The 12,783-nt window shown below is 40.9% G+C and overlaps 1 protein-coding gene across 3 annotated transcripts in view; it reads left to right on the top strand.

The window, feature by feature from the left end:
* Positions 1-1,012: 1,012 nt before the first annotated feature.
* Positions 1,013-12,783, top strand: part of heatr4 (HEAT repeat containing 4) — a 25,448-nt gene continuing 13,677 nt past the window's right edge. Inside the window, exons 1-6 of one of the 3 annotated variants that reach the window (XM_035994408.1) lie at positions 1,013-1,254; positions 5,303-5,803; positions 6,393-6,482; positions 9,122-9,306; positions 10,434-10,538; positions 11,704-11,822. In XM_035994408.1, coding sequence (XP_035850301.1) covers positions 1,221-1,254; positions 5,303-5,803; positions 6,393-6,482; positions 9,122-9,306; positions 10,434-10,538; positions 11,704-11,822 — 1,034 coding nt within the window. In that variant the 5' untranslated portion in view covers positions 1,013-1,220. Of the gene's footprint in view, positions 1,313-5,302; positions 5,804-6,383; positions 6,483-9,121; positions 9,307-10,433; positions 10,539-11,703; positions 11,823-12,783 lie in introns of all 3 variants that reach the window. The other 2 variants (XM_035994407.1, XM_035994409.1) reach the window with 2 other exon arrangements.

Here is a 12,783-nt window from a genome sequence, read left to right as displayed (position 1 = left end):
TGTGAGTGTGTGTAGGTGCAGGGGATCCTGGGGATATATAATTATATATATTTATATTTAATTAATAATTATATATTACATTATATTATATTATATAATAATAATGGGAGACATCATTTTTCAAAAAAAGCAAAAAAAAAAAAAAAAAAAACATTAAAAAAGCAAAAAAAAACATCTCAAAAATTGTTGACCAAAACTTTGAAAAAAAATATTGAAAAAAAAACAACAAAATGCCAAAAAGCGCCAAAAACGTAGAGAAAAAAACCCTCTAAAAAGGCGATAACATTTATAAAAATTGTCCCAAAATACCAAAAATATTATTATTATTATTTTATACCAAAAATAAAATCAAAAAGGCATCAAAAACGTCAAATAACTGTCCAAAAATATTCAAAGAAAGGCGACAAAAACAAAAACCTACAAAAAACATCTGAAAAATTGTCGACCAAAACATCAAAAACAATATTGAAAAAAAACCTCGAAAAAAAGCAACAAAGCGCCAAAACATCGAAAAAAAATTATAAAAATTGTCCCAAAAAACCTCGAAGAAGGCGACAACAACACCAAAACAAAATTGTCAAAAAAACCTCAAAAAGAACGACAAATAACTGTCCAAAAATATTTAAAAAAAAGTATTTAATTACTATTTTACAGTTTAATTATTGTTACTGTAAATGAAAACAAGGCAAAGTATTGTGATTTTTTCCCAGTAAATTACTTGTCAATTGCTGCCAGTTATTCACTCTGAATTTTTGTCTAACTATTGAATTATGGGTAGTATCTAATTATTTTGAGATAGTCTACTAAGTCATTTTTTGGAGAAAATGTCTTATTATTCTGAGAAAAATAAGTCAATATTTTGAAAAAGTTTGTGATTATTGTTGAAAAGTTTGTCATTATAATGACTTACCAGATTTTTTCAGCAAATACAAACATTAATCAGTTTATATGAGTGAGCCTCAGCCTATGGCCTCAACCACTGTTGCTATGGCGACAACACCAGTCGCAACCCCACGCAAGGTAACATTAAACAGCGTAAGTTAGTATCTTGGTTACTGGTGTTTATTTTGTCCCAGTTTAATCGCCCAGTGTTCCTGGTTACTGACCTTATAATATGTTAATAATTTTTAATTTAATACTGACTTTTGTGACACTGTAGGAACAGAGACGGAAAGCGGCGGGAACGTGTTGAATGTTTGTTTACAAAGAAGCTCTCAAAAATGGCGTCAGATCAAACCGCTTCAGATTCACAAGGTAAATAGCTAGTTTACTTTGCTGGACTTGTGGAAACGAGGCAGCTTTCTTTGGAGAGGTAAGACATTTGTTTTTAACTTTTCAAGGAGCCAGGCAGGTACGGTTAGTTAGCAGTTAGGATATTGTAGGATTGTATGCGGGGGAAAAATCCAAACCATATTCCATTAATAAAATGTGAAAATGTATATTTGTTTCACTGTTTCACAAAACACTTCTCCCCTCACCAAACACGAATCATTTTTTTTAATCATGAGGTTTGACTGGTATATTCGGCATACAACCAACACACCTATAATCTCTTATTTTAATTTAATTGTAACTTGTATCTGCACTACCTAGTTATATATGAACGTCATACACAGCGGAGGTCGGTGAAAGAGAGACACGTTAAAAACTACTTTTTCAGAACAAGGTTTGGTGGGTGAAACAAACTCGTTATCTCACAATATTCGGGTTATTTTCACATCTTAAACGGCAGATTTTAAACTTATTTTAATTCGATACATTGTAGGATTGTATGCGGGGAAAATATCCAAACCATACTCCATTCACAAAATGTGAAAATGTATATTTGTTTAACTTTTTCACAAGGAATTCTCCCCTCACCAAACATGAGTTAGGGTTTATTTTAATCAGGAGTTTTGACTGGTATATTCGGCAAGCAACCAACACACCTATAATCTCTTATTTTTATTTAATTGTAACTTTTATCCGTACTACCTAGTTATATACTAACGTCATACACAGCGGAGGTCGGTGAAAGAGAGACACGTTAAAAACTACTTTTTCAGAACAAAGTTTGGTGGGTGCAACAAACGCGTTATCTCACATTATTCGGGGTATCTTCACATCTTAAACGGCAGATTTTAAACCTATTTTAATGCGATTGTAACTTTTTCTTTACTGTCATTGTTTATATTACTTATATACTTATATGTAAGTAACCCTGCTTGGATAGAAACTTGTTTCTGATCCGATATATTATCAGTTATTCCCAACCAGGACTACTAGCTACTGCTGATATATTAATACATATTCCATATTAACCCTTGTGTTGTCTTCCCATCGACCATGCAACTTTTGTTTTTTTCTGGGTCCAAATTTCAAATTAAAACTTTTTCTGGTGACGTTTTCGTCATAAAAAAAATAAATTAAAAAAAAATCACTTTTTTCGACATTTTGGTCAATTTTTTTGTCACAAATTTCCGATGTTATTGTTGATGTTTTTGTCGATTTTTCTGCACTTTTTTATGACGTTTGTTGTTTTTTTCCAACATTTTTTGATCTTTTTTTTTTCATACAATATGCTATAAACACCCAAATTCAATGAAAGTAGTGAACTGATCATTTATTTTACCTGTGAAGAGTAATGGTTGTAGGGAACCATCCACGTTTATGTTTTTGGATAATTTGGTTGAAAGAAAACCCAAATTTCTGATGTAGAAACTTTTTGAAAATGGGTCCAATTAGACCCAAAGACAACAGGAGGGTTAACATGGTTAGCTGTAACACCTGAACACTATATGCTCAGTTACGTAAGAGTCAAAACTATAAGCGAGCACAGAAGTTTAGCTAAAATAAATTAATAAATGGTAGAAATAACTAGCTAAAGTAATGGAGAAACTGTTAACGTAGCTAAAAGTAATGGCTTAAAGTAACGTTAATAGATATATGTTTGAAACATTCAGCTTTACTCCAAGTAGTAGTAGCCTAGATACCTTTTTCGATACCAATTTTATAAAATTAAAATAAAAGGACAACATTACACATTAAAGCCCACATCTTTTTATTTATTTTTAAGCTCCTACTACGTGAGCTGTCTCTGTGTAACGTAGAGTTTTTCCAGCATGTCTCTACGATGTGTAATGTTAGACAGCCAATCACAGGCATTATTAGATCTTGGTAGAAGCACGCTGCATGCTGATTGGCTCACTAATGCTAATAAGAGTTACTCCTTAGATATTGAACTTTGGCATTGAATGACGAGGCAGACACCAGCAGCAGTGGCAGCAAAAACTGTCCTGTTAGTAGTGTCCTGAGGAGTGTCCCGGGACAGTCAGACACTGTCCAGTCTCACGGCAGTTCGTGTAAATGTCACGTTATTTTTAATCTATTGATACGTGTTCACGGGGACGTTTTTCTCGTTTTTTACGTGGTGGCCAGCACGAAATACCCTACGGGGAAAGGACGCCTCACACGCCGGGAGACGGCTGAAGAGGACGCCCCATATGCAGGGAGGCGGCCGCGCGACAATAACGGGATGGCGGAGGTTGGGTTTAGGAAAAACGCTACAGGGAAAGGGCGCCTCACACGCCGGGAGACGGCCGCCGGGGACGCGCCACAATAACGGGACGGTTGGGATTAGGAAGACTACGGGAAACTAAACGCCACACACAGGACGCGATCCCATCGGGTGAAAGTCCCGTGTTGTTTGACCCATCCACCGCCCCGACCAGCCTCCCTACGCGGATTTTCGGCTCTTTATACTACTCCCTACCATTTTCGTGCTGTGACCACAAAATATGCTTCCCATTGAAATACATTACTTTACATTTTCGTGCTGGCCACCGCGTAAAAAACGAGAAAAACGTCCCTGTGAACACGTATCAAAAGATTATATATTATTTTTTGGATTAAATAAAAGCATGTCAATAAACTATATATGTCTGGCTCTTGATGTGATTCTCATTTTCCAGTGTGGCCCTCTGGGAAATTGAGTTTGACCTAGAGCTGGGCAATATATCGATATTATATTGATATCGTGATATGAGACTAGATATCGTCTTAGATTTTGGATATCGTAATATCATAATATGACATAAGTAGGGTTGGGTACCGAAACGTGGTGCCAACAGGGCACCGGTTCCGACCTAAACGGTAGTAACGAAACCGAATAAGAAGGAAAATTTGGGTGCCTTATTTGGGTGGCTGACTTTACACTCCACTCAACAGCAGGTAACGTTAGCCTAGCTTTAGCTAGCAGCTGGATTAAACAGGTTAAATGCTGACAGCTAACGTTAAACAGTGTAAAGTCTGACTGTATTTCAACAGTCTGCTCTGCAGCGCAGCAGATGCCGACGTCGGAAACACACAGACACGTTCACTGAAACTGGTAACCTACAGCCTAAAATACCCTTTTCCCATCTGGTGGTTGTTTTTGTCATTCAACAGCAATTTACTGGTGAAATAAGTTAAGTTATAGTTATTATATTACTATTAAATCATTTAATTTTGACCATATGGCCGTAGTAATAAACAAGTTGTTCTTAAATGTCGCCGACTGTTGTTTAGTACCCTTCTTTTTTTTTTAACTTTCTTAAAAAGTACCGGTTCAGGCACCGTTTAGGCACCGGCACCGTTTTAAAAGTACCGCTTTAGCACCGGTATCGGGAAAAACCAAACCATACCCAACCCTACTCATAAGTGTCTTTTCCTGGTTTTAAAGGCTGCATTACAGTAAAGTGACGTCATTCTCTGAACTTACCAGACCAGAGGTGCCCAAATTATTTCATATGAAGGGCCAAAATGTATCTGGATGGAAGGCCACGGGCCAAAAATAAATGTCGACGTTGAAGAATACCGTAATTCTTGCCATTCTGCGTTGATAAAATGCACATATGTAATTTAAATGGGAAGTTTACCAGCACGGTGCATTACATTGCCGTTAAACTAAGATTACGTACTTTTTAACTGCACAAAATGTACGTTTCATAGTCATTACTTTTAAAATAAGAGGAGAATAAGCATGAGCATGTCAAATACATGGCGGGCCAAAACAAAGAGAGCACGGGCCACCGGCCCCAAATTGGGCGGCCTTGTACCGGACTGTTGTAACTGTTCCATTATTTACCTTTACCCACTTAGTCATTATATCCACATTACTGATGATTATTTATCTAAAATCTCATTGTGTAAATATTTTGTGAAAGCACCAATAGTCAACACTACAATATCGTTGCTGTATCGATATCGAGGTATTTGGTCAAAAATATTGTGATATTTGATTTTCTCCATATCACCCAGCCCTAGTTTGACCCCTCTGATCTAGATCCTGCAGATGGTGATGGTGAAATGGATTCACGTTGTGGCTCTGAAGTCTCCGGTTCAGACTCCATCAGCATGCAGCGATCTCAGCGCCTCTACCAACAGTTTCTGACTGACGCTGCAGCCTACCTCAGTTTCTCCCCGGACACGGGCAGTGTCTCTTTCAACCAGTCCGACTTCCAGCACTTATTCAGGCTCAGTGGAGCCCTGAAACCGTCCGCCAAGGGGAAGACACAGGAGGGGAAACGTTGTAGACCGGCCCAGAGGCCTCCAGAGCGATGCAGGGGTCTACAGGAGTCTGAGGAACAGACGCCCATTCAGCTGCAGACGGCACAGGCCTGCAGCAGAACCAGGCTGACAGCTGGACACTGTCCGAAGAGGGCTTCAGGTTTACCTAGACCAGTCCAAGAGGACCAGATCATCTTGCAAAAGTCATTGAAGTACCACAAAGACATGCAGAGGTGGTCCTCCAGAGCCCCACAGAGGGGGACTGGCCCGGACAACAGTAAGTTAGGCAGCAGTGGTCTTTCTATAAGTTTATTAAAGCTCCAGTGTGTAACGTGTTTAGTTGTTCATTATCTAAATCTGTGTTGCCCGTTCACAAACTTGTCCTTTTTCATGAATATTTACCTCCACCATCAATTCACAGTATTCCTATTGGCTTGAAATTTAACATTTGCGTTTGCATGAACTGGAGTAGACGCTCCATATTCATGCTCCATCTAGAAATACGTTAGCCATACTGTGTGTGTGTGTGTGTGTGTGTGTGTGTGTGTGTGTGTGTGTGTGTGTGTGTGTGTGTGTGTGTGTATGTGTATGTGTATGTGTATGTGTATGTGTGTGTGTGTGTGTGTGTGTGTGTGTGTGTGTGTGTGTGTGTGTGTGTGTGTGGAGATTGAAAAGAGCAAGAGAGCGTCTTTTTGAAGCGTGAAGGCTACCGTAGCTGTAATACGTACTCTGAACTGCGTGGAGCGAGAGAGTTGATGATATATGATCTCAACGCTAGACGGGAGAAATTCCCACACATGGGACATTTAAAATAAAAAGAATGTTAACTTTTAGCTGCTGTTTAACCACAACAACAGTTTCCCCAGAGAGCCTGAAGACAGACCGGGCTGATCCTGTAGAGCCCGTCCAGACTGAAGTCCTCCCCACCTGCAGCAGACCAACGTCTCCACAGTCAGGTAGTAAACTGCACGAAGCTCTGTGTGACAGATAACTCCATGTTTTTCATAAAAACAGATACAGATTTAGTCTGCGCCTACAGTGGCCCCTAGAAGCCCAGTTTGGACCGAAGATCTACGAGACAAACCCGCTTTAGTTCTTTCAGGACGCTGCAGACCGGAGACTTGCGAGAACATGACATCATTTTTTTTTTTTTTTTTATTTCATTTATTTTGGATTTGGTGACAGTGTGACCGAGAATAATGGAGACATGTGGCCTCGTTCACCTCTGTGTCTGTTAAATTAATGACTAACCGGCAATTTCCCCTGGATGCGGAACGTCTCCGGAACGTCTCCGGAGTCATTAGGTTTCCATTAAAGTCAGTGTGTGTATTTCCACTGACTGCAGAACGTCTGCGTCCCGACTCCGTCCCAGCTCCGGTGGTCCCAGACCTCCGGAGCAGATACCAGAGCTTCTATTGTTGCCGGACGCCGGAGAGCTCCGCAGCAATTCAGCACACGGCAGATAGTGGAGGACAGGAAGTCCAGCACAGAAACAAAATAAACATCTGGTTAATTTTCAAAGTAAAATCCAGCGTGCTCACGGCGGATCATATCTCCCTGCACTACACCTTGAAAACACAGCTCAGAGTAGTTTCCCCTCTACTCCTCTGGATGAAACTAACTGGTGGTGGTTTTGTGGTTCTATTCTACGTGAATTCGTGAGATCTCGTGGGTCCTCGTGACTACAGCTGTCGGTCGTGGCCGCAGCCGTGCCGCAACAAATCCAGACCTGGTGGGTGTTGACGGACGGCGGAGCACGCAGCCGTTCTGCAGCGGAGCCGGTCTGCAGACGTTCTGCATCCTGTGGAAATTGCCGGTAACAGCTTCACACTAAACTCCTGCAGCTCACTCTGTCTCGTGTTAGAGTCCGGACAAATTAACCGCAGAGAGCAGCAGTCGTCTGCTTCAGAGTCTCCAGATACCGGGACGGGAAAGCTGACACCTCTCTGTCATACAACATCCAGATCGATCCATGCTTGTGACGCTTTTTTCTGCGCTTTTTTCTGCAATTTTGCACTTTTTCTGAGCTTTTGGCACTTTATTGCACTTTTGGGGCCTTATCTTGCACCCGGCTCACCGCAAAGCCAGACGCAAGTGTCTTTGCTAGTTTAAGACCGACGCAGTTGTAAATTTCCCATCCAGCGCCCACCACCTGCGCCCAAAGATAGCATTTTAAAGTGTGAACACTTATTTCCAACATGGTCCTTGGTGTTAGAACATGTAACACATAACAAAGACCTATTGCAGGACAAAGACAGTAACATATAATAACAGATCATCCAAGGTTCAAAAGCATTCTAAAATCAGAGAATCATAAATCACATAAAATAATCAGTCTAGTCTAATTAAAAAGATCGGCTACTCTATTCCATAAAAAAGCTTTAACCTGATGTCTAAAAGCCCCTCTGGCATTTACAATTTTAAGGGAAAGCGGCAGATTATTCCACAATGTTATACCTGTATAGAAAAAAGAACTTCTAGCTGCATTGTTGACTCTGGGCACTTTACAAGAACGGACACTGGCCCTAGTATTGTGATTATGCTGTGTATGAACCATTTTCATATAGGAATGTAGATATTTGGGATCAGAGCCATTTAGGACATTATACATATGATTCAACTTTATTAACTACTCCACTCTAACATGTACTGGCAGCAGTCCTACCCTTTTAAAAGCATCTCTACCAATATGAGTCTGGGTGGGGGGGTGCATTTAACAGGTAGAGGATAACATTATTTTGCATCACTTGCAGTCTGTTTTTAAGATTAACTGATAATCTACAGTACCAAGCAGAACATGCATAATCGTGACTTTGCGTAAACATACACGGCCACTTTCTTAAGCCAAGTGGCGTGTTATCTGTATGCATTTTGAGCTATCCACGTTGATGTCTACGCTGTATACAGCGGATGTAAACATACACACGAGAAGAAAGCGACGGTTGGGTTTAGGAAATGTGACACGCGGGACCCGATCCCCGGTCTCCTGGTGAAAGTCCTGTGTTTGACCCATCCTCCCCCTCCCAACCAACCTCCCTACGCAGATTTAACAGATTTAACAGCTGTATACTACTATCTCTGTATAGATGATATGATGTATAACAGCTGTATACTACTATCTCTGTATAGATGATATGATGTATAACAGCTGTATACTACTATCTCTGTATGATGATATGATGTATAACAGCTGTATACTACTATCTCTGTATGGATGATATGATGTATAACAGCTGTATACTACTATCTCTGTATGGATGATATGATGTATAACAGCTGTATACTACTATCTCTGTATGGATGTGATATGATTTCTATTTTTGTTGTCGGTCTGGCTCAGGTTAAACTCTTTGTGAAACGTGAACGTCCCAGAACTTTCTTTTATTCTCCAGTTTGACAGTTTTGACGGAAAAAGAACATCAATAAACTACTTTAACGTAGATTTTCTTTAGGGCTTTATTACGTGGTATCTGATCGGTGCATTAACTCCAGTACTTCCAGATACTGATACCAGCGTTTTAGGCAGTATCGGAGCATCTCTAGTTATAACCAGAGCTTGTTGGCCTGCTGTCCCTGTGTGTTTCACATTGAGCAGGTTTAGATCCTGACAGCTGGTTGGCAGCCCAGCGTTCAGCTCTGGACGGAGACTACAGTCACGGCGTCATCCGGAGACTCGTAGCTCAACTCTTCCTCTGCCGGGACGAGCAGCCCGATAGCGAGGAACAAGCCGACGACAGCCAGCTGGTTGTTCCACTGCTGAGCTTCATCAGCAGCCAGACGGTCAGAGCCTGTCTGCCTGTCTGTCTGTCTGTCCATCTGTCTGTCTCTCTGTCTGTCTGTCTGTCTCTGTCTGTCTCTCTGTCTGTCTGTCTGTCTGTTTGTCTGTCTCTCTGTCTGTCTGTCTGTCTGTCTGTCCATCTGTCTGTCCGTGTGTCTCTCTCTCTGTTTCTCTGTCTGTCTGTCTGTGTGTCTGCCTGTCTGTCTTTTTCTCTGTCTGTCTCTCTGTCTGTCTGTCTCTCTGTCTGTCTGTCTCTCTGTCTGTCCGTCTCTCTGTCTGTGTGTCTATCTGTCTGTCTGTCTGTGTCCGTCTGTGTCTGTCTGTCTCTGTCTGCCTACAGGCGTACCCCCTGTAGTCCTCCAGAGTACCCCTAGGGGGACACGTACCCCCATTTGATAAAAACACTGCTCTAATGTGACCATAGTCAGTATATATATAATGGAGCAGCAGGTCCCGTGTCTCTGGACGGAGACCAGTGAAGTCTCTTTCCCGGTGATGGCTGAGCGTTACTGAGCAGCCTCCAACTGAGCTTGAAGACGTAGATGTGACGTGAGCAACCTGTCTGAAAGTTGGAAGTCTTCTGGTAGCTGTGCCAAGAGAAATCTCAATCATTCCCAATCTAGCAGAGACGGAGAGCGTAGGTATATGTAAGGAGATAACATAGACACAGGCTAATTATTGATCACTAAAATGATAGTTAACATTAGTAATTAAACTTAAACAGCTAATGGAAGTCCAAACTGCCTGAGAGCTTCTCCTGTACTATACGGTAATTCCTCTACTATGAGACAGTAAGTCTCGTGGTTATGACCCAATCGTTAGCCTATTTTTATAAAAACGTCTGCTACGGAGCCATAACGTGAGGTACAAGGTAATGGAGCCTTTTATACATTGTCGTGTTTCTTTAGAAATAAACAACGGACAAATAGAGTCTTTAAACTCTTCAGATGTAAAGTTATTCTCTGTCAAAGTGACGTCAAAATGAATGGCAGTCAATGGGATGCTAACAGGAGCTGATGGCTTGGTAGCATCAAAATGGCGCCATAGGAGGTACGCGTTGTGGACCGAGGCTTACCTCCTTGAATGTGACGCCTCTATAACCCGTCTCCATCCTGGTTTCCTCCTGCAGACTCTTGTGCGCTCGCTGCTGGCTGAGAAGCTCAACAGCTCTGATTGGAGGGACAGACTGATATCCTGTAGCACACTCCGCAGCCTCAAAGGACCCCTTAACAAGGTAAAGACACCAGGCTGTCCCTGGCTCCAGCCAGGTAACTTCAACAAGGGTAACTTCTGTGTTTTTCAACCTGGATCCTATTTTTGAGTGACTAATGTGAACAAAAATCTTTGAAATGGGTCCAGTATTGAGCGAGAACGCTGTAACCAGGCAGCCGTGAACTGGGCCGCAATGTAACCCTACAGGACTAATGTTCAGCAGCAGTTAGCGTCACTAAAAGTTCTGTTATTGCTGCTGACAGACTCAGATTATTATTCTAAGTGTCTGACAACATTATGGGATGGATCCCTACAGAGATAGACCTTTTAGTTAAAGAGTAAGATCCTTTTAGTTTAACATGAAATCACCATCACCAAACTACACCAGACTCAGGACTTTTAGTGTGTATAGAGCCAGCATATTTCCACCAGACTCCATGTAAATAATCAGGACTTTTAGCGTGTATAGAGCCAGCATATTTCCACCAGACTCCATGTAAATAATCAGGACTTTTAGCGTGTATAGAGCCAGCATATTTCCACCAGACTCCATGTAAATAATCAGGACTTTTAGTGTGTATAGAGCCATCATATTTTCACCAGACTCCATGTAAATAATCAGTACTTTTAGCGTGTATAGAGCCAGCATATTTCCACCAGACTCCATGTAAATAATCAGGACTTTTAGTGTGTATAGAGCCAGCATATTTCCACCAGACTCCATGTAAATAATCAGGACTTTTAGCGTGTATAGAGCCAGCATATCTCCACATGTAAATGGGTGATTTCAGGGATTATTTCAACCAAACCAGAGTGGTGATTGTTGGAACAGTGGAAAGATGAACCAAGACGGCTTTTGATGTTTATTTAGTTTCTGTCCACTTTGAATGAAGTGTGTTTTACGATGATAAAAGTCCTGATTATTTACATGGAGTCTGGTGGGTTTGGTGATGGTGATTTCGGGGCTGTTCCATGTTAAACTAAAAGGATCTTACTCTTTAACTAAAAGGTCTATCTCTGTAGGGATCCATCCCATAATGTTGTCAGACACTTAGAATAATAATCTGAGTCTGTCAGCAGCAACAACAGAACTTTTAGTGGACACTGACTGTTGCTGAACATTAGTCCTGTAGGGTTACATTACAGCTTAAGTTAGGGTTTGACTCTGTGTCACGGTTCTGTTTCAGGATGTTGTGCAGAAGCTGAGCGACCTGATGTGTAGCGACCACAGCGACACAGTCCGCCTTGCTGCTGCCGAGACGCTCATGAAGCTGGGGAAGACGCACCAAGTCCACACTGAGCTCAGGTGCTGCAGGAAACTACAGTTAGCACTACATGCTAACTACCGTAAAGGAGCCAGCTTCTGCTCTGATTAGTTTTATTTTACACACAAAAAAGCAGTATCTTTCTTATCTTATTTTATCTAATATATTATCTTATTTATTATTTCTAGGGCTGTCAAACGATTACATTTTCTTAATCGCGATTAATCGTTGAATTTCTATAGTTAATTATAATTATCACATGATTAAAATTCTATTATTTTGCATTTCAGAACAGTTTTTAAGTACAAATTAACAATGAAAAGCCATTCTTACCAGTGGATCTTGATTGGGAATCAAATGAATGCAAAGAAAGTGACTTTATGAACTTGATTTTAACATTTGTATTTGTTTATATTATATATTTCATCTAGTCACACATTTGAATTTAACAAAAACTTTGAATGCACCACGAGGCTGTAAATTACCAGTTTCATTGAGCGCACAGTCTGTGTTTTTCCGACAACAGCAGCTGCAGATTGTTACATCCTCTACAGTGAAATACAGTCACACTTTACACCGTTTAGCGTTAGCTGTCAGCATTTTAACTGTGTTTAATGCAGCTACTAGCTAGCGGTAGGCTAACGTTAGCTGCTGTTGAGTATAGTGTTAACTAGCGTTGTGTGCAGCGGTGTTTGTGTTTCCTGTATCGTCTGTTTCAGAGCATCAGAGAGAAGAGCAGACATATCAGTGGCTCCAGAATGAGGCACCGAAATCTGCGTTGCTATTCCTGCAGCAGCAGCAGCAAATAGTAGCCTGTTAGGCATGACGCAAAGCCGAGTGAAGTGAAAATAAATTAATAAATGGCGGCATGCGATTAATATGATTAAAATAAATTAACGCATTATGCTCGGCCCTTAATCGCATCGTGATTAACGTGTTAATGCTGACAGCCCTAATTATTTCTAGTATATTTCTGTATGTGTGTATGTCTCTGTAACATGC

Source organism: Sander lucioperca, chromosome 18 (assembly GCF_008315115.2).
Source record: "Sander lucioperca isolate FBNREF2018 chromosome 18, SLUC_FBN_1.2, whole genome shotgun sequence".
NCBI classification, from domain to species: Eukaryota; Metazoa; Chordata; class Actinopteri; order Perciformes; family Percidae; genus Sander; species Sander lucioperca.
The sequence above is the reverse complement of the archived record's forward strand: the minus strand, read 5'-3'. Positions and strand labels throughout refer to the sequence as shown.